General features: G+C 52.5%; 1 protein-coding gene across 4 annotated transcripts; it reads right to left on the bottom strand.

The window, feature by feature from the left end:
* Nucleotides 1-1969: 1969 nt before the first annotated feature.
* RASSF1 (Ras association domain family member 1) lies at nucleotides 1970-23533 on the bottom strand. 4 transcript variants are annotated; one of them, XM_038772737.1, is made up of 7 exons: nucleotides 23242-23533; nucleotides 19550-19656; nucleotides 12085-12114; nucleotides 8616-8711; nucleotides 8099-8396; nucleotides 7674-7789; nucleotides 1970-3192 (listed from the first exon to the last, which is right to left on the bottom strand). In XM_038772737.1, the coding sequence occupies exons 1-7, from the start codon at nucleotides 23531-23533 to the stop codon at nucleotides 3046-3048; spliced, it is 1086 nt and encodes a 361-aa protein (XP_038628665.1). In that variant the 3' UTR covers nucleotides 1970-3045. The 4 variants fall into 4 exon arrangements, with proteins under 4 accessions (XP_038628665.1, XP_038628666.1, XP_038628664.1 ...); XM_038772738.1 differs by lacking the exon at nucleotides 12085-12114 and adding an exon at nucleotides 17756-17776 and having other exon boundaries at nucleotides 8616-8702; nucleotides 19553-19656; XM_038772736.1 differs by lacking the exon at nucleotides 12085-12114 and having other exon boundaries at nucleotides 8616-8738.
* Between the last annotated feature and the right edge of the window lie 104 nt (nucleotides 23534-23637).

Genomic DNA, 23637 nt, shown 5'->3' with positions numbered 1-23637 from the left:
CCCAAACTGAGACCCTAGTGCAGAAACATATGGCCTTTCTGGCCCAGGCATTCCACTTGGTCAGCATGGTGCTGGGATGCTTTAATATACCATGCTTATTTTGTGGAATTCTTTTTTAAAAAATTTTTATGGTATTTGATAAGTTCTAAGTGCTGGGGTAAGTACAAGTTCATCAGTTTAGACACAGTCCCTAGCCCACATGGGGCTCACAGTCTAAGCAGGAGGTTGACTAGGCATCGGATCCCCGTTTGACAGATGAGGAAACTGAGGCACAGAGAAATGAAGTGACTTGGCCAAGTTCACAGCAGGCAAATGGCAGAGCCAGAATCCCTAGTCATCTGACTTCCAGGCTGGTGCACTTTGCACTAAAACTCAGAGCTTCCTTCACCTTCCCATGATGTGGAGTAGAATTGTTGAAATGGCTGCAATCCAACTGAGCCCATTCATGCTTGTGGTGACCTTGGCATTCAGGAGGAGATTAAGGGCAAAGAAAGGTGTCCTTGAGCTACCAGACTTTACCTTCAATCCTCTTTATGTAGGAGTTTTCTGTTTCAGGATCATTCTTGAGAAACTACCCCTTCATCTCCAAATGCCAGGTGAAGAGAATCCCCATTTCCCTTTGTGAATCTCCAAATCACCTTGTCTTCCCGAACCCTCTTTTTATGCTTTGGTTTCAGAGAGCCAGTAACTCTGGATCCTGGATCTCCAAGACGCCTTCCCTGATTAAGCCCGCTTTTCCTTTTCTTCCACTCCCTTCTGCCAAGACTTGCTCCTTTTAGTCATCACCCATCCCAACCCCACAGCACTTCTGTACATACCTGCAATTTATTTATTTAACGTCTCTCTCCTCCTCTAGACTGTAAGCTCGTTATGGGCTGGGAATGTGTCTTATATCGTTCTCTCCCAAGCGCTTAGAACAGTGCTCTACACATCGTAAGCACTCAGTAAATATGATTGACTGACTGCTACAGTGTATTCTTCTAGCAACCAATGCTTTAAACTGAATTGGCTCTACCAGCAACCAAATCATTAAACTAAATAGGCTACACTTAAATCCCGTGAACAGCCACATTGGCAAGGTTTAGGAACTGGAGGGAATGGAGAAGGAAAGGGTCAGCTTCCAATGGGTTGGCTTTTGCATCCCTTTTCAGACCGTTCATTATTATTATTGTACTAAGTACTTCCAAAGTGCTGAAGTAGACAATCTGATAGGGTACAGTCCTCGTCCCACAGGTTCCACAATCTAAAATTGTGGGACAATTTTATTCTCAGGAGAATAAAGAGGTACGGCGGGGGGCTGGACAGCCAGACACACAATTTCTGAAAGGTTAGGGGGCAACAGTGGTGTTCTCCTAAAACCTATTTGATATTGAAAGTACAGAATCCTAGTACTTCTCTGGGACTCTATTCCCAACCTTGGGCCAGTTACTCCCCAATCCTGTGAACAGTGATTAAGAGCATTTTGCCTCTGGAAGGTGGTAGAAAGGCACTTCTGTACGATCCAGATTAGGAGTAGGTAACCAGAAGGGGCTCCAGCATTAAAATTGCAACAAATACGGAGTCCACGACGCCCCAGAATTCTTTTCCTGTTGTTTATCAATAGTATTTCCCCTCTCAGGGTCGCACCTGGAGAGTTTCCAGTACTCTACCAGTCTTGACTTCGGGAGGGAGAGTCAAGCGGAGGCATACCCATTCCATTCCTAGCTTGGGCAGCGGCTAGCAATTGGTCAAAACTCACCTGTGCTGGGCAGCATCGGCATGGGAGAGAGTCGAGGGCAGAGACTCAAATTTACTGCATGGAAGGAGGCAATGGTAAACCACTTCCATATTTTTACCAAGAAAACTCCACGGATATACTACCAGAACGATTACAGATGGAGGTGGGACATTCTGGGAGAGATTTGTCCACGGCGTCGTTATGGGTCGGACACGACTCGACGGCATAATTTCAATAGTATTTATTGAACGCTTACTGTGTGCAATGCACTATACTAAGCGCTTGGGAGAGTACAAGAGTACACTTCTTAGGTTATAGGCCCCACACTCGCTGCGTCCCACAGGAAGACATTCAGCTGAGACCAATAAACATTACACACATTACATGTCATCACAACAACTACCATGAGGGAAACCCTCATTCCGGTTGGCATCCTGGGCAATCCCCTCTGCCAACCCCCACTCCCTAAGAGCACCGCAACTGCAGGAAGGGTCAATATTCACCAGTTGCATTGAAGCCCCTTGTCAGGAGGGGGTTCCCTCACCCTGTCATTCACCTTAACTGCACCTTCAGCCACGCAACCCCATCCCACTCCTGGGGTAATCCGTCGTGCTTGATCAGAGCACCCAGAAAAGCCCTGAATCCCTACCTTGAGTTCCTAATGACACTCCAACCCTGGCCTGTTGTCCAAAGGAGTTCTCCTGAGACCATGTATTATCCCGAGGGATTCCAACCTGATCCCCGCCCCAGCCAATTCCTGGAAGGAAATGTCTAGCCTCCCGTCACCTCTTCTGGCTGCAACCATCTCAGGTTCCTTGAGTCCCATCCATCTCTCGCGAAACCTCCCCGCACCCTAGACCGCCAGGGGTTTTGAGAATCCGTGGTGGGTTGGGGGAGTCTGACTGCCCTTCTAGGGGTTCATACCCTCGAAACTCTGTCACGGCCTTGGCATCTACTCCAGTGAGATCCAGGGAGTTCCATTCTCCTGCCCCTCTAGTTTACCGGGGCCAGATTTTGTCACCATGCCGACGTCACTTCCCAAGACCCGGGGCGAGGAACGCGTCTCGAAAAAGCAGCCCGCTACGGCCGCTAACCTCTGCCATCCCCCGCCAGCAGTCATGGTCTCCACTCAAGGATCCTTAGGCTCCCTTGGCCAGCTCCCCTGGGTCTGGGGTGGTCCTCACGCACACACACTCTTCAGGCCCTGCCACATTCATCCGGCACCCACTCTGCGCCCCCCCCGCCCCCCAGTGTACTGTCCTCCATCCGCCTGGTCCGGTGGCCCCTTAGGCCTGCAAGGTACCCTGACGTGGAGGTGGAGGAAGGGCTCATCCAAGGGGGCGGGCCCCCAATGCCTCCTGCATCTTTTGACGACAGTGGGAGTACTTCTGCAGGATCTGCCGCACATGCTCTTCCTCCTCCCGCTGTAGGATGCGCAGGAAGTTACGTAGCTCTGGCATGCTGAAGGCATCCCACTGAAAGTCAGAACGAGGCACAGAGTAAGTCAAAAAAGGCACTCAGGTGCAAGTGAGGTTGGTTCTCGCTGCCCCACCGGGAGAGACCTGCGGCTTCGGGGTTTCCAGGAGAATGAGGAAAGATGGAGGAGGGAGGGGCAGGTTCCTAAAGCTCGGACTGCGATTTGTATGCTCCATTATAGATGCTCCATCCTCTTCTCTGGCAGGAGAGGCAGCCAAGTATATGAAGCCCTACTCTCAGTTCACAGAGTAATCATAATAACGACGATATTTGTTAAGTGCTATGTGCCAACCGCTGCTCTAAGCGCTGGGGTAGATACAAAGGTAATCAGATTGGACACAGTTCCTGTTCCACATGGGGCTCACATTCTTAAACCCCATTTTACAGATGAGGTAACAGGCCCAGAGGAGTTAAGTAACTTGTCCAAGGTCACACAGCAGACAAGTCGTGGAGCTGGGATAAGAACCCACGTCCTCTGACACCCAAGCCATGCTGCTCCTCATAGGAGCGACATAACCTTGGGCAAGTTACTCCCCATTCCTGAACAGCTAAGGGCTGCAGCTTGAAGGCTAATGCTTAAAAGATAAGAGCTCCTTATCCTCCCACCCAAACCCTGTCCTCCCCCTGACTTTCCCATCACTGTAGATGGCACCACCATCCTTCCTGTCTCACAAGCCCATAACCTTGGCATTATCCTTGAGTCCTCCCTATCATTCAACCCACATATTCAATCCGTCACCAAATCCTGTCGGTCCCACCTCCACAACATCGCTAAAATCCGCCCTTTCCTCTCCATCCAAACTGCTACCACATTAATACAATCACTCATTCTAGCCTGCCTGGATTACTGCATTAGCCTCCTGGCAGTCCTCCCAGCCTCCTGTCTCTCCCCACTGCAGTCCATACTTAAGAAGTACGGTGCTTAGTGGAAAGAGCCCGGGCTTGGGAGTCAGAGGTCGTGGGTACTAATCCCGGCTCTGCCACTTGTCAGCTCTGTGACTTTGGGCAAGTCACAGCTTCTTTTTGCCTCAGTTACCTCATCTGTAAAATGGGGATTGAGACTGTGAGCCCCACGAGGGACAACCTGATTACCTTGTATCTACCCCAGTGCTTAGAACAGTGTTTGGCACATAGTAGGCACTTAACAAATACCATCATTATTATTCACTCTGCTGCCTGGATTATTTTTCTACAAAAACATCTCCAGTGGCTACCAATCAATCTGCGCATCAGGCAGAAACTCCTCACCCTGGGCTTCAAGGCTGTCCATCACCTCGCCTCACCCCCTCCTACCTCACCTCCCTTCTCTCCTTCTACAGCCCACCCCGCACCCTCCTCTCCTCTGCCGCTAATCTCTTCACCGTACCTCGTTCTCGCCTGTCCCGCCATCGACCCCCGGCCCACGTCATCCCCCTGGCCTGGAATGCCCTCCCTCTGCCCATCCGCCAAGCTAGCTCTCTTCCTCCCTTCAAGGCCCTGCTGAGAGCTCACCTCCTCCAGGAGGCCTTCCCAGACTGAGCCCCTTCCTTCCTCTCCCCCTCGTCCCCCTCTCCATCCCCCCCATCTTACCTCCTTCTCTTCCCCACAGCACCTGTATATATGTATATATGTTTGTACATATTTATTACTCTATTTATTTATTCATTTTACTTGTACATATCTATTCTATTTATTTTATTTTGTTAGTCTGTTTGGTTTTGTTCTCTCTCTCCCCCTTTTAGACTGTGAGCCCACTTTTGGGTAGGGACTGTCTCTATATGTTGCCAACTTGTACTTCCCAAGCGCTTAGTACAGTGCTCTGCACACAGTAAGCGCTCAGTAAATACGATTGATTGATTGATTGATTGATTCAGGACATGTCACCCCACTTCTCAAAAAACTCCAGTGGTTGCCCAACCACCTCCATATCAAACAAACACTCCTCACCATTGGCTTTAAAGCACTCCATCACCTTGCCCCCTCCTTCCTCACCTCACTTCTCTCCTTCTGCAACCCAGCCCGCACACTTCACTCCTCTAGTGCTAACCTTCTCACTGTGCCTCAATCTCACTTGTCTCACCACCAACCCCTAGCCCACGTCCTGCCTCTGGCCTGGAATGCCCATCCTCCTCAAATCCAAAAGACAATTACTCTCCCCCCACTTACTGAAAGCACATCTCCTCCAAGAGGCCTTCCCAGACTAAGGCCCACTTTTCCTCATCTCCCACTCCCGTGTTGCCCTGACTTGCTCACTTTGCTCTTCCCCGCCTCCCAGCCCCACAGCACTTAAGTACCTATCTGTAATTTTATTTATTTGCATTGATGCCTGTCTCCCCCCTCTAGACCGTAAACTCGTTGTGGGCAGCGAATGTCACTGTTTACTGTTGTGTTGTACGTTCCCAAGCGCTTAGTAAAGTGCTCTGCACACAGTAAGTGCTCAATAAATACCAGTGAATGAATGAATGACTGAATAAAGGAAGAAGGCACTGGGACTCCTCACTGCAACCGGCTGACTCCAGGGACGAATCTTTAAACCTGACGCCGAAACTTCCCGTCCCCTTCCTTGGGCGTACAGAACCACTTGAGGAAACCTGGGTCAACAGATACCACCCACACCCAGGCAGTCATGATAATGGATGTCTGGATCAGACAGATCATGTTTGGTCTAGAGAGAGCCTAAATTCCTGTCATAAGCCGGTACCAGTTCAGAAGACAATTGGGAGATCAGGGTATGCCCAGGGTCCTTGGGCATATTGATTAATTGATGGTACATATGCCCATTTTCCTATAAAGCCTTCTTGTGAAGTCTCATGTTACGAAAACTCACACTGTAGTACTCCCTGCTCAAGGCCCTGTGCATGCACACAGTTTAGCTGAAACCATGGCACCTGGAACTCAAACAGGGTATGATCTGGTAAAGCGATCGGGGAGGAGGTGGGGAGAGAAGAGACAGCACTGCAGGCAGGGGCAACAGTGCCGTCACTGTGGACGGCACTACCATCCTTCCTGTCTCACAAGCCCGCAACCTTGGTGTCATCCTTGACTCCGGCTCTCTCGTTCACCCCACACACCCAATGGGTCACCAAAACCTGCCGGTCTCACCTCCACAACATCGCCAAGATCTGCCCTTTCCTCTCCATCCAAACCACTACCTTGCTGGTTCGATCTCTCACCCTATCCCGAATGGACTACTGCAACAGCCTCCTCTCTGATCTCCCATCCTCCTGTCTCTCCCCACTTCAGTCTATACTTCACTGTGCTGCCCGGATTACCTTTCTACAGAAACGCTCTGGGCCTGTCACTCCCCTCCTCAAAAATCTTCAGTGGTTGCTCATCAACCTTCGCGTGAAGCAAAAACTCCTCACTATTGGCTTCAAAGCTCTCCATCACCTCACCCCCTCCTACCTCACCTCCCTTCTCTCCTTCTACAGCCCAGCCAGCACACTCCATCCCCCTGCCGCTAACCTCCTCACTGTACCTCGTTCTCGCCTGTCCCGCCGTCGACCCCCGGCCCACGTCCTACCTCTGGCCTGGAATGCCCACCCTCCACACATCCGCCAAACTAGCTCTCTTCCTCCCTTCAAAGTCCTACTGAGAGCTCACCTCCTCCAGGAGGCCTTCCCAGACTGAGCCCCCCTTACCCTCTCTTCCTCGTCCCCTCCCCATCGCCCCCACTCCCTCCCTCTGCCCTACCCCCTTCCCCTCCCCACAGCACTTGTGTATATTTGTACATTTTTATTACTCTACTTTATTAATGTGTATATATCTATAATTTTATTTACTTTGATGGTATTGACACCTGTCTACTTGTTCTGTTTCACTGTCTGTCTCCCCCCTTCTAGACTGTGAGCCCACTGTTGGGTAGGGACTGTCTCTATATGTTGCCAAATTGCACTTTCCAAGTGCTTAGTACAGTGCTCTGCACACAGTAAGTGCTCAATAAATACAACTGAATGAATGAATGAATGAATGAATGAATGAGAGAGATGTTGGCAGACTCAGATAGGTACACTGGCTTGGCTGAGAGCAGGGCACATGACCGGGAACGCAGCAGATGAAGGAAGTTGGGGAAGCAGCGTGGCTTGGGAGTCAGAGAACATGGGTTCTATTCCTGGCTCCGTCACTTGTCTGCTTTGTGACCTTGGGCAAGCCGCTTAACTTCTCTGTGCCTCAGTTACCTCATCTGGAAAATGGGGATTAAAACTTTAAGTTCCACGTGGGACAACCTGATGACCTTGGATCTACCCCAGCGCTTAGAACAGTGCTTGGCACATAGTAAGCGCTTAACAAATACCATTATTATTATTATTAAGAGGAGGTCCTGGTGGCAGATGGAGTCTTAAATGTGATTAAGTGGCAACTGGGAGCCACTGGAGGCTTCAGGGAAGGGAAGTGATGTGCAAGATGGAACAGAATCTGAATAGTACCTACGAGTACTATGGGTAACAAGGGGTGGTGTCAGCGCTACCAACCTCCCTTTCGCAGCAGACGCCATACTCACGTTCACTTCCCCTGTCTCATTCTCCTTCAGGACAAAACTCAGGGTTTTGTCACTGGGCCCAGCCAGTAGGCGCAAGTGCAGGGGCTGCTCGTCATCCTCCAGCTTCCGCAGGTACACTGTAAGGTAAAAGCAGTTACTCTCACGGACGCTCGACCCCCACCCCCAAACCGGCCCCCCTCCCAAACTCATACTCCTACCCCCTCCCCTCCCCCCGCCGCCCCTAAAATACAAGAAAGCACCACCAACCTGGTTCCTCCCTCTTTTCCCACTAATGGGCCCAGCCCAATGACTGAGAGCCAGCCACCCCAAGCTGTCCTGTGTGCCAGTTAGTCTCTGCTGGTGGTAGATCGGAAAGTTAGGTGGAGGGAAAGTTCTGGAAAACTGGGGGAGAGGAGGAGAGAGTGGGATCCAGGGAGGGGGCCCACCCTGATTATGGCGCTCAGCCCGCTCAAAGAGGGCGAACTTGCGGGGGTTGTCCACCACCAGGAACTTGCGGAGCAGAGCCTCTATGACCTCCCGGGCTCGGGTGTGGGAGAGCACGTGCAGGTGCTTGACTGTGTCCTTGGGCAAGTAGAAGGAGGTGCGGCGCTTCACAGCCTGGCTCTTCCCAGCTGGCCGCTTGGCATCTTGCAGGGTGGGTGGCTTCTTGGTGGCGGGCACGGAAACGGGGCGCACCAACTTCAGCTGCACCTTAATGAAGCCGGTGTAGGAGCCATCTTTGTTCTGGGGAGAAGGAACAGAGGTCATGAGTACTGCACAGGCCAAGAGGGGGAAGAGGGAGAGAGGGGGAAGAGGGAGAGAGGGAGAGGGAGAGAAAGGAATGGAGAGTGTGGGGAGGAAAACAGCCAGAAGAGGTTCAAGACCCAATCGATCGGCTACATTTTCCTTTCCCGTCCCCTCCCTGCTCCCCCTGCCTGCCTCAGCTTTGGCCTTACGACTCACCAGGCTCATGAAGAGGTTACTGTTGATCTGGCTGTTGTACTCCTTGATCTTCTGCTCAATCTCTTTTTGCGATAAGACCGGCTTCTCCTTCTCCTCCTTCTTCTCGCACTCCAATTGCTCATCCTGGGAAGGGAAAAAAGAAACCGTTAGGAACATGGCAGCAGTCCAGCAGCCGCTTCACACTGAAGGGAAACAGTTTGGTGGGGAACAGGCAACACTCTTGATGTACACTGGCGGTGCTCCAAGCTTCTATTACCAAGACTGCCACTTCCCCTTCTCGCGACCTTCATTTCTTCATCTAGACATTTAGAATTCCTCGCCTACTCACGACTGTCCGCTGGAAGACAGTCTGTATGAACGGACTTGGCACGTAGTGAGCGCTTAACAAATATCCCAATTATCATCATCATCATCTTTTTTCCACATCTGGCTCTCAGCGGTAGAGGTTGGATTTTCCTTACGGCCCAATGGAACCTCTATGGGACTCGGAACGCTAAACATTACAGCTTTTCCAAAATGACATTCAGCCCCAAGACGACAACAGATCCAACTCTACCCACTCCCTCCTACTGCTCCTTGGAGATGGGAGGGATGGTGATCTCTGAGGCCCACTTGGTTGACAATGACATCACTCAGGTTGCCCCGGGGCGAGGCAGCACTATCTGAATGGTTCAAGTTAGTAATTGAGGCCGGCAAGGGGTTGAGGCCAGGAGAGTTGGGTGTGTGTGTGTGTGTGTGTGTGTGTGTGTGTGTGACAAAAGGACACTCATTTTGAATCAAGTCATTTCTCTCACTGGCCTGCCCAATCCCAGCCCCCTGCTAGGTGAGCTCACCTCCCTCCCCGAGGCTGGCAAGCTTCCACACCCTGATGATCTCACTGCTGAGCTACAAGTGGGTGATGAACAACTGGGAGAGATTCCTTAAAGGTGGGTCAAGGTGTGTCCCTTAAGATGAAAGCAAACCAAGGTTCACCCGGCAACCCTCCCTGGGAAAGAAGCAACGTCAAAGGGCGGTGGCCTCCTGACGCACTTCAGGGCTTGGGGGTGGGAAGCAGATGGCCACTCTCCTGTTATTAACGCAGGAAGCCGGGGAGGGAGAGGAGGTGTGGACCCCCGGCCACGTCTGGGATGGCAGTGACCGGGGCGTGCAGCAGGGTGAATCATTGAGCCAGAGGAGGGCAGCCTCCTCACACGCATTACAAGCATTTCTTCATCTCAATTATTGGAAAGCAGACAAATTTAGCCACTGTCCAGAGGACCGACATTACAAATTGGACAAGACAATGCTTCAAGGGGCCAGACAGAAAGCTGGGAGGGGTAATGATTTCCTGGTGGGGGAGGGAAAAGTAGGGTGGAGTGTGTGTGTGGGGGGGGAGAAATCAGGACCCTCTTTCAGTCAAAGAGCTACCCAACTCCCCAGATTCCTTGCTCGCCACTAAGTGGGTGGCTAGCACAGCAGATGAATAGAGCCCAGTCCCTCCCCACAATCTCCAAAGCTTTGGGCACCAGATGTAGTTTTCTCCTTTCCCTTCCTCCAAGAGCCTGGACCAACTACCTGGAGTCTACCCAGCCAATCACTGTCCACTAACAGCTAGTTCCTTCTTTCCTTCAGCACCGCTGGTGATTCTGAAAATCAGAGGGGCGGAGATCTGGCCAGAAATGAGAGAGTGCACTGAATTAGCCTTCACCAAGCTTTCTTGCACTCGGTTGCATCAGTCTTATTTCCTGTTGACATCAGCCCCCGGCCATACGGCAGGGTTGGGGGAAAGCTACCAGGGAGAGCTGAGATCACCAATAGCCAATGTCAGTGAGGGCCACAAGGGAATCCTGGGAACCACTTCCCTTCCCGTCCCTCAGAGAGCCCCGTGATCGTATCGGGTCAGCCCGGCTCGCAGCAGCACTGCTCAGTCCCAGCAATAAGGACAGCCAGTCTCCCACAAGGGAAAACCATATGGTGACAACTGCCATGCAGCCCCTTAACTTGCAGGAAACATAAGCCAAGAGTACACACCTCCAGCTCAGGGTGGGGTGGGGGAACGTCTAGAGCTAATGACTCTAGAGCCGACTGAAAAGGACTCGGAAGGGGCCCGAGCAGGGCTGCTCCAATTTAGGGTCAAATATACCACACGGGGCTTGGCAATTACTGTGGCTTACGGGACGCTCCACCCCCTTCACATCCTGTTTCCAATTGTATTTTTATGAAAAAGCTGGACTCAGCCCCAGAAGTGGCTCCCTTTTAGGGTTGAAAAAACAAGTGTGTAAGAGAGTGAGTGTGTGTGCGTGCGCGTGCATGCGTGGGTACATGCACGTGTGTGTACATGAGCAGAAGGGGCATTACTGTTCATTTACTGCCCAAGAATTCCCAGGAGGTCATTTGGGCAAAAGTTTAGCGCCGATGAATGAACATAGACCTGCATTTGCCTCAGACTTCAGGAAGCAGGAGAGGGTACCATGTGTCGATCCTCTAAGATTGGGTGTTAGGGGATGAACTAGTAAGAAGAAATGGGGGGTGGGGGGAGAGGGGGTAGTACAAGATAGCAAATGGAAGTTGGGGATTCTCAGAAAAAGGAGGCAGGAAGCAGGGAGGACAGAATGTAATGTCAGGCTTGCTTAGAGTAGAATTCTAAGATTAGAGGCAGGAGACAGCAGCATCCCATTTTACAGAACAAAGGAAACTTTCTCAACTGCTCACTGCTCAATTGAGCGCCACAGGGGCAGACTTTCCTAGGATAGCAGCACTAATTCACCTTCTCTGACAGCAAACACCTCAGAGCAAAACCTTAGCCATCCTCCCTGAGGTTGCTAACCCCAAGAATGGGGAACGTTTCTTTTCTACATTAGCCTCACCTGCACTGTTGCATCCCAACAAAAACAGTGAGAAGATCAGTGATCGGCCTTCCACTGCTACAATTCTCTCCCTGGGGATCTACTGTTGTCAGGAACAGAGAACAATTCTGGATTGGGGTTTCCTTCCACGAGCCCGGTTCAGCTGGGGATTCCCTGGAGCCGAAAGAACTCAGACTGGTCCGAATGCCCAACCAACCAATCAATCAGTCGTATTCACTGGGTGCTTATCGTGCAGAGCATGGTACAAAGCGTTTAGAATCGGCTACCGATGGGCACAGACTTCTCCCCTGCATCCCTCCCTTCTCGACCCCTCAAGTTCCAGACCAGGCCCGTCCCAACTCGAACCCAAAGAGTTTGGGATCCTCCCAGAGAACAGGGAATGTATACAACGACTTGCAGATTCTGGCTTCCGTTCAGGAACTCAGTCTGATTACATCATAGGGAGCCGGAAACAGCAATCAGATCAGCGATTGGTTCACCGTTTCTGTTCCTGAAACTCAGTCAGAATTAGCCCTGAAAGATTTTCCCTTTTCACAAGCCCCAGTTCAGAGTTCATTGTTCCTCTCTCTCACTCCTTCTGGAGTTCCCTACTCTCTCTTCGGCTGCAGTTGGCTGTTCAGTACTGGGGCTTGGGAGTCATCTTGCTGGATTGGCTGGAACAATTCTGTGGTTCTCTTCTTTCCACATTGGAAAATGGTGAAAACTTAGTCACCGGGTAATGAGGGTCCCAGAGATACTTGCTGATTCACTTTGGACTAGGTCTTTTGCTTTATATAAGATGAAGTGACTGGTTCTTTCCATAAAATGCCATAAGATCTTCTAGTGAAGGAGATCAGTAGTCTGGTTTCTTAACTATTGGAAACTCTGTTCTTCACCTAGTTCTCTGTCGGCAAAATTTCCACTGAACCCATTACTTTTTACCAAATATCGGGGAAAAAAATGTTGTTTTCCACAACAGAAATGCTTAGACATACTCCCTGAAACAACTGACCTCACAGTGGCCCTCTGGGACTCAGGATCTAACCACGCCTCTCAATCCGGACTTTCTTGCCTTTTTTTTTTTAAAAAAAAGTTATCTGTTAAGTGCTTACTATGAGCCAGGGCGCTGCAGTAGATATAAGCTAATCAGGTTGGACCAAGTCCGTGTCCTATACGGGGCTCACAGTATTAATCCCCATTTTACAGACGAAGGACCTGAGGCAGAGAGAAGTGACTTACCCAAGGTCACACAGCAGACAGGTGGCGGAAGCAGCATTAGAACCCAGCCTTTTGACTCCCAGACTTGAGCTCTAACCACCACCAGGCAACGCTACTTCTCACTTGCTGCCTTTTGCCATTGGCCAGTGCACAGGCATGACCCGACTCAGGGAAAAAGTGGAAGTCCGAAGCTTCGCTCTAGCTTTTTCAACCACCACCTTGGGGTTTTCCTTATATGAGATAGCAATCATAGCCCTTTAACTGGAGCCCAGCAGCTAATAGTCAAAAAAACAACTTGCAGCCTACTAACGTATTCCTGTCCTGATCTATATCTCTACTTTCGCCTCTCCCTTCCTTTGCCACCTACCCTGATCTGCATCTCTACTTCCGGCTCTCCCTTACTTTTTACAATGTACTCTTCTCTCTATATGCCTTGCATTCTTCTCCCTACATTTCTCAGTCCCATCCTCTCTCAGCTTTCTCCCCCTCTTCCTGTTCCTCACTCTTTCATTCTCTCTTGGGACCCAGGCGGGTTGCATTACAACAGCGCTGTCAGCCTTAGTCACAGATGAATAACCATGTCTGCTCCTAGAGCCACGTCCTCAGGGTCTAGTTCTCCTAGGCCACCAGGGCCTCTCCATTACATCCACATGAGGGAAATCGGATGCCTGGTCTTGTGGGAGGGGGGAGGAGAAGAGAGAGAATGGGACTGCTTTCAGCTTCAGAATTTGAGGTCTCCTGCCAAAATGAACAAAAGATTGCTGTCACCCCCCTATCAGGGCTTCACTCTGCCAACAAGACCCAACGAGGCCACCAACTCCTCCCTCCAGCCCCGGTCTTTAACCGCCAGGTCATAACCAGTTCCTTCTACTTCTCAAGTGGCCGATTCCCATGTTCGGAGGCCAGCAAAGATCCTTATGTGACCTTGATGACACTATTAACTGGCTGTTCTAGTTCAGTTTTGGGCAGAGGTGAGTCCAAGATTAGGGCAAAAGGATCAAAGTGGGGATCAAAGAGGGCAACTGACTGTTTGGTTAGGGAAGGAATTAAAAAGGCATCAATAACTTCAAAGCCAGCAGCTACCGTGTCAAGTTGAAATTAGTGTGGTGCTGCTGAAGCTATGACTGAGGATGATCATCAAAACGCCAAGGTTTATCCATCTGCCACGATCGTACGCCTAACACTGTTACTCCAGAGGATCCTTCGACACCCGAGGCCCTCTGTTTCCTGCCATTTCTGGAGAGTTTCGGTAAAATCCGGGAATGCAAAATGTCAGCCCCATTCCTAAAGGGCAACCTGGTGGGGGTGATACGAGACACGTTCAAAATACACAAGTCCTGGCGCCTGAGGGTGGGAACCTTGAAAGTTGAGGAGAGTGTCTATAGGGTGGTGCCCAACCTGGTGGGGATGATATACACAAGTCCTGGCACCTGAGGGTGGGAATCTTGAAAGTTGAGGATGCCTATAGGGTGGTGCCCGGCTAGAGACAGACTTCTAGGGCAGAAGGCTCTGAAGAAAAAGCCAGCAAGATTCCCGAAGAGGAATCAGTGTCCACCTAAGGAACTTTAGGGGAAGAAGGGTCACACGTGCACCTGCCAAAGTGGGCTTAGCGTTCATCACAATGCGAATTTGTTCCCAAAGAGCAACGGCGGCGCCCTCCCACTGCAGTTTGGCCAAGCTCTCTCTCCTGCCTGCCAGCTCTGCCAGCCTGCGTGGCAAAGCAAAATCCCCCAGGGCCGGGCCGGGCAGCAGCTGGCAAGTGAGAGAGAGAGAGAGGACCCCCAAGGCTAGTGACATGTGGCGAACGGGTCCCCACCGCTCTCCGGAGGGTCCGGGAAGAGTCGGGGGGATCCGCGGTCAGCCCCGGCCACCCACCCCCCTTTCCGGGCGGAGCGAGGGGCAGGAAGCGGAGGGGAGAGGGAGGAGCGGGAATCTCCCGGCCTTGGCGGCTTAACCCTTCGGCTGCCGGCGATCAATCAATCAATCCATCCATCGTATTTCTTGAGCGCTCACTGTGACTGAGCGCTCGGGAAGGCCAAGGCGGCAACATCGAGAGACGGTCCCGCCCCCAACAGTCTTCACTCTCCAGGTCCCCGGGGGGGCCCTCCCGCCTCACCTGGTCCCGGCGGGGCTTGCGGGCGAGCGAGGTGCGGGCGGTGAAGTACTGCTCGAGCTCCGAGTCCGAGTCCTCCTGGCTGCAGTAGCCGCTGCTGGTGGTGCTGCTCCAGGTCATCTCGAAAGCCGGGGGGGCCGCGGCCGCTTCGCTCATTCCGCACCTCCCCTCTCCCCGCGCTTCCCGGCCCGGCGCGGGGCCCGCCACGCACCCCGCCGGCTTCCAAGCCCCGGGAGCCTTGGTGGGCGGCGGGAGGGGCTCGAGCGGCCGCGGGAGCTTGCTTGGATGGGCGCGGGGAGAGTCGTGCGCGGCCGAAGCGCTCCCCGGGCACCGGCAGCCGTTAGAATCGAAACGTCGACGGCGCCGACTCGCTCGGGGCAGGGCTTCCCAGCCGGGAGCCGCCCACTTAACGCTGACTTCATCAGCCCGGCGCGCGGGCCGGGGCTCTGGGGCCCGGGCGGCGGGCTGGCCGACGGCCCCGACTGGAAGGGTGCCTGCTTCCAACAGGAGCCCCCAACAATCGTGGTATTTGTTCAAGCTCTCATCCTATCCCGTCTGGACTACCGCATCAGCCTTCTCTCTGATCTCCCATCCTCCTGTCTCTCCCCACTTCAATCCAGACTTCATGCCGCTGCCCGGATTGTCTTTGTCCAGAAACGCTCTGGGCATGTTACTCCCCTCCTCAAAAATCTCCAGTGGCTACCAATCAATCCGCGCATCAGGCAGAAACTCCTCACCCTGGGCTTCAAGGCTGTCCATCCCCTCGCCCCCTCCTACCTCACCTCCCATCTCTCCCTCTACAGCCCAGCCCGCACCCTCCGCTCCTCTGCCGCTAATCTCCTCACCGTACCTCGTTCTCGCCTGTCCCGCCATCGACCCCCGGGCCTGGAATGCCCGCCCGCCCTCTGCCCATCCGCCAAGCTAGCTCTCTTCCTCCCTTCAAGGCCCTGCTGAGAGCTTACCTCCTCCAGGAGGCCTTCCCAGACTGAGCCCCTTCCTTCCTCTCCCCCTCGTCACCCTCTCCATCCCCCCATCTTACCTCCTTCCCTTCCCCACAGCACCTGTATATATGTATATATGTTTGTACATATTTATTACTCTATTTTACTTGTACATATCTATTCTATTTATTTTATTTTGTTAGTATGTTTGGTTTTGTTCTCTGTCTCCCCACCTTTAGACTGTGAGCCCACTGTTGGGTAGGGACTGTCTCTATATGTTGCCAATTTGTACTTCCCAAGCGCTTAGTACAGTGCTCTGCACAGAGTAAGCACTCAATAAATACGATTGATGATGATGATGATGACTGTCTCTATATGTTGCCAATTTGTACTTCCCAAGCGCTTAGTACAGTGCTCTGCACAGAGTAAGCGCTCAATAAATACGATTGATGATGATGATGATGAACAGCCTTCTCTCTGATCTCCCATCCTCCTGTCTCTCCCCACTTCAATCCAGACTTCATGCCGCTGCCCGGATTGTCTTTGTCCAGAAACGCTCTGGGCGTGTTGCTCCCCTCCTCAAAAATCTCCAATGGTTACCAATCAATCTGCGCATCAGGCAGAAACTCCTCACCCTGGGCTTCAAGGCTGTCCATCCCCTCGCCCCCTCCTACCTCACCTCCCTTCTCTCCTTCTCCAGCCCAGCCCGCACCCTCCGCTCCTCTGCCGCTAATCTCCTCACCCGGTCTCGTTCTCGCCTGTCCCGCACGTCATCCCCCTGGCCTGGATTGCCCTCCCTCTGCCCATCCGCCAAGCTAGCTCTCTTCCTCCCTTCAAGGCCCTACTGAGAGCTCACCTTCTCCAGGAGGCCTTCCCAGACTGAGCCCCTTCCTTCCTCTCCCCCTCATCCCCCTCTCCATCCCCCCCATCTTACCTCCTTCCCTTCCCCACAGCACCTGTATATATGTATATATGTCTGTGCATATTTATTACTCTATTTTACTTGTACATATCTATTCTATTTATTTTATTTTGTTAGTATGTTTGGTTTTGTTCTCTGTCTCCCCCTTTTAGACTGTGAGCCCACTGTTGGGTAGGGACTGTCTCTATATGTTGCCATCTTGTACTTCCCAAGCGCTTAGTACAGTGCTCTGCACACAGTAAGCGCTCAATAAATACGATTGATTGATTGATTGTTAAGCGCTTGCTAGGTGCCGGACACTGTACCAAGCACCGTGGTGGGGGAGACAAGCAAGTCGGGTTGGCCACAGTCCTTAACCCCCCCCCAGGGGGCTCACGGTCTCAATCCCCATTTTGCAGGCGATGGAACTGAGGCACAGGGAAGTGGTGACTTGCCCAAGGTCCCGCAGCAAATGGACAGAGCCAGCTTTGGACGTCACGACCTTCTGACTCTCAGGCCTGCGTGTATATGAGCGTGCATGGGTGTATGTGATGCTGTGCCAGTGTAAGCACGCCCTTGACTGTAGGAGCCAAGAGGCCATTAACCCGTTCCCTCCCAGGCGGAAGGTAAACTGACATCTAGATTTGTCAGGAACTAAACTATGTGAGGAGGACCGCCCCTCCACTTTCCCTTAGCCCCCCTGGCGGGTTCAAGTAACAGATTCACCCAGGCCCCATCTCACCCCCCAAGCCCCCAGGCAATGCCAAAGTCTTCCCCGTGACCCTGGCTCATGGGCTTCAGAGGTTATGGGTAGGAAGGGTTTTGAGGCTGGAGCACCTCACTGGCCTGAGGTGAGGGCTGGCTGTGGTGTGGGAGAATTGGGCTGGGCTCAATTCCTCCGTACACTCTCTGTGCTACACTTGGCTCTGGGCTGAATCCTGACGCCACTTGGACGAGTGGCACATCACTCAGACCAGAAACCTGGCTCAGGGCAAGGATGAGGAGGAAATCCGCCTTTCCTCTCCATCCAAACTGCTACGACGTTAATACAGTCATGTACCCTCTCCTGCCTTGATTACTGTATCAACCTCCTTGCTGACCTCCCAGGCTCCCGTCTCTCCCCACTCCAGGCCATACTTCACTCTGCTGCCCGGATCATTTTTCTGCAAAAACATTCAGGACATGTTTTCCCATTCCTCAGAAAACTCCAGTGGTCGCCCATCCACCTCCGCATCAAACAAAAACTCCTCACCATTGGCTTGAAAGCACTCCATCACCTTGCCCCTCCTACCTCACCTCACTTCTCTCCTTCTACAACCCAGCCCACACACTTCACTCCTCTAGTGCTAACCTTCTCACTGTGCCTCTATCTCGCCTGTCTCGCCGCTGACCTCTTGTCTACGTCCTGCTTCTGGGCTGGGAAGCCCTCCCTCCTCAAATCCGGTAGACAATTACTCTCCCTGTCTTCAAAGCCTTATTGAAGCCACATCTCCTTCAAGAGGCCTTCCCAGGCTAAGCCCCACTTTTCCTCATCTCCCACTCCCTTCTGCGTCACCCTGATTTGCTCCCTGTGCTCTTCCCCCCTCCCAGCCCCACAGCACTTAATGTACATATCTGTAATTTATTTATATTAATGTCTGTCTCCTCCTCTAGACTGTAAGCTCGTTGTGGACATGGACTGTGTCTGTTTATTGTTATATTGTACTCTCTCAAGGGCTCAGTACAGTCCTCTGCGCACAGTAAGCGCTCAATAAATACGAGTGAATGAATGGACTGAAAGGGCGTAGGCCAATATGTTGCTTTCACTCTCATAGTCCACAGAGGTCGGAGAAATGCCTGGCCCCGACCCCAAAAGAAAACTCATCCCCTCAGCTATTGAGGTCGCAGGGGGTAACAGAATATTCAATCTGGTCCTCTGAGGAGCGTGGGGAGAAGGGACCAGGCTCCCTGCTTAGGAAAGCACTTATGTACATGTCTCTAATTTTATTTTTCTGCTCTTCCCCCCCCCCCCCACCCCCAGCCCCAAAGCACTTAGGTACATAACTGTAATTTTATTTGTATTGATGTCTGTCTCCCCCACTCTAGACTGTGAGCTCACTGAGGGCAAGGAATGTCACTGTTTACTGTTGTACTGTACTTTCCCAAGCAGTTAGTACAGTGTTCTGCACACAGTAAGCGTTCAGTAGGTAAGATTGACTGACTGACTGACTGAATGAAAGCCCTGCACTGCAAACTCTCCCCTTCTCTGTCCTGAGTCCCAAGATCAGATCAAACACACAGCCCTGAATAAGGGCAGGCCTGAGCCCTACCACCCCACGGTGCATCCATCCCATCCTTCTTCCCCACCACAGCTGCTCTAGCTGGCGACTGTGTGTGGGTGAGTATATGTGTGTGCGTATACCTAAGGGAGAAGGCATCCTAGCCGGAGAATCACACATTTTGATTCAAAGACTAATGCAAAGATTACGGGGCTCCTACTCCAACCCCAGATCCCAAGCGTTCCTCTCCTGAAATTAGGGGCCTCCAAATGTAAGCCTGAGCTATAATAATAATAATAACGGTATTTGTTAAGCGCTTACCCTGTGCCAATCACTGTACTAAGCACTGGGGTGGGGACAAGCAAACCGGGTTGGACACAATCCCTGTCCCACGTGGGGCTCACGGTCTCCATCCCCATTTCACAGATGAGGTAATTGAGGCCCAGAGAAGTGAAGTGACTTGCCCAAGGTCACACAACAGACACGTGGCGGAGCCGGGATTAGAACCCACGACCTTCTGGCTCTCAGGCCCGTGCTCTATCCACTATGCCATGCTGCTTCTCTGCTGTGCTGCTGCTGCTACGTTAGAGAGTCCCCATTTCCCTATTGTCTCATCCCCCGAGTGGGTAGCCTCACTCACCCTCCCCTGCCCACTGCCCACCATGAAGGTGCCCATACCACATTGGTATCTCTCTCCAGTGCAGGCTCAGAGCCCGGGTCCCAGGAGCCACAGCAGTCCAGACGGATCAGGGCACGGCAGCGATAGTGGCACGTGAACTTGCAGTCTGGGGAAAGGGGGAAGCAGCACTAAGGCAAACAGCATCCTCCGTGGCCAAAGCATGGACTTAGGATCCCAGCCCAGCTCTGAGCTCAAAGCTCGGACATGCTCCCCTGCTTGGGAACCAGCTGAGCCTAGGAAGGATTAGAACAGAGAAGGGAGGGAAAGAGGGGAGGGTGCCACAAGTGTACACACACACACACTCTCTCTCTCTCACACTCTAAATCAGGCTTCCTTCCTATCCACTGCATATCGGGATCTTATCACGATGGGGACCGATTGCAATTTTGACACATTGATAAGCTGACCCAGGGGCAAGATCTCTGTCCAGCTGCTCTGAGGGTTCCGGACCTCATGTCTTCCCCCCGACTCAACCACCCTATATTTGGGGGTTTCACTCTCTAAATTTCCCTTATCCTTCCTTCCATTTCCCCATTCCTCATACTCTTATCTCCTTTCTCCTCTCAGAGAGGCCCCTGGCGTAGGGGGTTGGGAGCTGGGGGCGGGGAGGGTGGAGGGGAGTTTGAATCCTGGAATGGGACCCCTGGAAGAAATATGGAGGAAGGGAGCTAGGAAGGGCGGGTGGCCTGCTGGACTGTTCTACTCTCCAGGTCAACTGCTCACCATGTTATTAGCGCAAACAATGAGCCTGCTGACCCGGTTAGCCAGAAACAAAATTTCAGAGGGATTTGGCAAAGACTACATCAAATTAGGCTAATACAAGCACACTTACACCCATGCTTATGCAAATACTGACATTATACATCCTGACACAGATGCACACATGAATACGCACACTTACACCACTGATACATACACACCCAGCCACAGGACCAGCTAAGCACTCCAAATAAGGGCCTGTATCCAACACATGAAAGGGGCCCTTCTGGAGGACTCGGGGGCCTTCCCCGCAGTCTGTCCTGAGCACCCGCTACATGCACAATCCTGAACTAGGTGCTGTGTGGGGAATGACAGAGGAAAAAGAAGATATGGTCCCTGCCATAGTCTAATGAAAGAGGCATGAGAGGACCCCCCCCCCCAGCCAAACTCAAGCAAAAATAATATTCCTACCAAATGAGATGACTACAACCTAAGTGACAGAAGCATAGAAACATTTTAGTACAGAGATTTATTGTAAGGACTGAGGGAGGCTGGTGTGATCCAAGCTACAGTGGGTTAGTCTGAGCAGACTTCAAAAAGCAGTTGAGTTTTGAAAAAGGTTTTAAAGGAAGGAAAGGACATAGTTTGGTGAAAAGAAGGGGGGAGGGCACGCTAGATGGGAGAATGGTGGGTGGAAAAGCATGGAGGCGAAAGTGTCTAGTGCAGGAGGCTGATGAGCAGGTTGGTTTGGAGGGATTGAGAGTGAATGCAGATTGGGGAAGAGTAATAATGGCAGGTAGATGGGAGGGGGCAGTTGCTGTAGGACCTGGAAGTCCATGATCAGGAATTTCGATGTGAGCAACAACTGCTAGCCTCTTTAGGATTATGCAGAGGGGGAGTGACACGATTAAACTGACAGTTGAGAAAGCTGCAGGGTAGACTGGAGTGGGGAGAGGAGAGGCTGAAGTCAGGCATTTGACCAGGAGTCTGGCAGGAAGGCTTCTGGGTTTTTTTTTTTTTAATGGTATTTGTTAAGTGCTTACTATATGCCAGACACTGTGCTAAGCGCTGGGGTAGGTGCGAGCTGATCAGGTTGGACACAGCCCGTGTCCCACATGGGGCTCACAGTCTAAATCCCCATCTGACAGACGAGGGAACCGAGGCCTGGAGAAGTGAAGTGACTCGCCCAAGGTCACACAGCAGACAGGTGGAGGAGCAGGGATTAGAACCCAGGTCCCTTGGACTCCCAGACCTGTGCTCTATCCACTAAGCCGCACTACTTCTCAGTGTGCGGGCATGTGCGTGGGACTCAGAGGCCCCCGCGGGAGAGTGAATGTGGATTTGCTCCCTCTCCGGCGCCCTTGGCCCACCATGCCCCTTGGCGGCATGGGACCAAAGCAGCATTTGTGGAAATCAATCAATCAATCGTATTTATTGAGCGCTTACTGTGTGCAGAGCACTGTACTAAGCGCTTGGGAAGTACGAGTTGGCAACAGATAGAGACGGTCCCTACCCAACAGTGGGCTCACAGTCTAAAAGGGGGAGACAGAGAACAAAACCAAACATACTAACAAAATAAAGAGGGAAGGGGCAGACCCCAGAAATGGACTGAGGAAGAATCAGCAGGATTTAGTGGCAGATTGGTTAGGCGGGGAGTAGGTGGCAAGATGGAGGTGCACAGAAGAAGAGAAAGGAATAAACAGCAGGCCTCTTGCCATAAACGCTCTGGGCATGTTACTCCCCTCCTCAAAAATCTCCAGTGGCTACCAATCAACCTACGCATCAGGCAAAAACTCCTCACCCTCGGCTTTAAGGCTGTCCATCACCTCACCCCCTCCTACCTCACCTCCCTTCTCTCCTTCTCCGGCCCAGCCCACACCCTCCGCTCCTCTGCTGCTAATCTCCTCACCGTGCCTCGTTCTCTCCCGCCGTCGACCCCCGGCCCATGTCACCCCCCTGGCCTGGAATGCCCTCCCTCTGCCCATCCGCCAAGCTAGCTCTCTTCCTCCCTTCAAGGCCCTACTGAGAGCTCACCTCCTCCAGGAGGCCTTCCCAGTCTGAGCCCCCTCCTTCCTCCCCCTCCCCATTGCCCCCGCCTTACCTCCTTCCCCTCCCCACAGCACCTGTATATATATATATATATATATATATATATATATATATATATATATATATATATATATGTTTGTACGTATTTATTACTCTATTTTATTTGTACGTTTATTCTATTTATTTTATTTTGTTAATCCGTTTTGTTCTCTGTCTCCCCCTTCTAGACTGTGAGCCCACTGTTGGGTAGGGACCGTCTCTATATGTTGCCAACTTGTACTTCCCAAGCGCTTAGTCCAGTGCTCTGCACACATTAAGCGCTCAATAAATATGATCGAATATTTTGGTGGTTTAGCGTCACCCACGTAAGGGCCTACTCACCCTGACAGAAACACATATATCGACACAGTAACATGAATCGGATGCCCATGCACAATCCCGTACTAGACACTCTGAGGAAACACAGAGGGGGGAGAAATCCCTGGGCCTTGCCCTCCGAGAATCTGCCATGGCGAGACGTGCCTTCTCGCTCACTTACATGCTTATACCCACTCACATAGGCATGCGTATCCTCAACCACGCAACCTCTTATGCTTCCATGCACGGCATACACATGGAAACCGAAGCACTAACACCCACGGGAGGTCCCTGGGTTGCTCACCTACTGCGGCTCGCTTAACTATCCTCATCAGTGGTCTTTGCTGGGCCCTTACTACGTGTGGAGCACTGCTCTACGTGGTTCGGGGGGTACGGCTGTCTCACCTCTGATACATCCAATACACACACTTGCAGTCACTCCAGCTCGGGGGTCCTCCACTCAGTCGGGGATGGGGTTGCGACCGTCCCCGGCCTGCTTCTCCCGTGCAGAGCGTGGTCTGCATCACCCAGGGCCCACGCCCGTGTCCCCCCATCACCTCTCTCTTCCCCGCGGCTCGGTACTCACGGGCGCACTGCAGCCCCTTACGGATGACGCCCCAGATGAAGTCCCCGCAGAAGTCGCACCAAGTGTGGGTGGCGGGCCCCGACGGGCGGAAAGAGTGGCCGCGGCCCGGGCCCGCCGTCAACCGGGGATCGCTGTGGCCACCCAGCAGGCGGACTTGGCAACCGCGGCCCGGGGCGATGCGCAGCGCGTTGGCCCGCTCCAGGCGGCCCGGGCTCCGCGGCCCCCGGCCCGGCTCGGCCCGCCGCCCCGGGGCCAGCTCTCGCAGCTCGATCAGCTCCGGTTCCGTCGACATCGTCAGTCCCTTCGGCCCGCCTGCCGGCTGTCTACCGCTGCCTCTTTTCCTCCGCCCCTTGCCCCGACTCCTGCGAGAGCGGCCGCCCGGAATCTCCCGTTTCC

This window comes from Tachyglossus aculeatus, chromosome X1 (genome assembly GCF_015852505.1).
Source record: "Tachyglossus aculeatus isolate mTacAcu1 chromosome X1, mTacAcu1.pri, whole genome shotgun sequence".
In the NCBI taxonomy this organism is placed as follows: domain Eukaryota; kingdom Metazoa; phylum Chordata; class Mammalia; order Monotremata; family Tachyglossidae; genus Tachyglossus; species Tachyglossus aculeatus.
This window is presented reverse-complemented; position numbering and strand designations above follow the sequence as displayed.

Excerpts from the sequence above, each read along its gene's own strand:
- RASSF1 (XM_038772737.1), bottom strand. The coding sequence starts at position 23,533 with ATGTCGACGGAACCGGAGCTGATCGAGCTGCGAGAGCTGGCCCCGGGG. Across the intron at positions 19,657-23,241 it reads TAAGGGGCTGCAGTGCGCCC|ACTGCAAGTTCACGTGCCAC; the intron begins GTGAGTACCGAG and ends CCCTTTCCCCAG. Across the intron at positions 7,790-8,098 it reads GGCTGAGCGCCATAATCAGG|TGTACCTGCGGAAGCTGGAG; the intron begins GTGGGCCCCCTC and ends TTTACCTTACAG.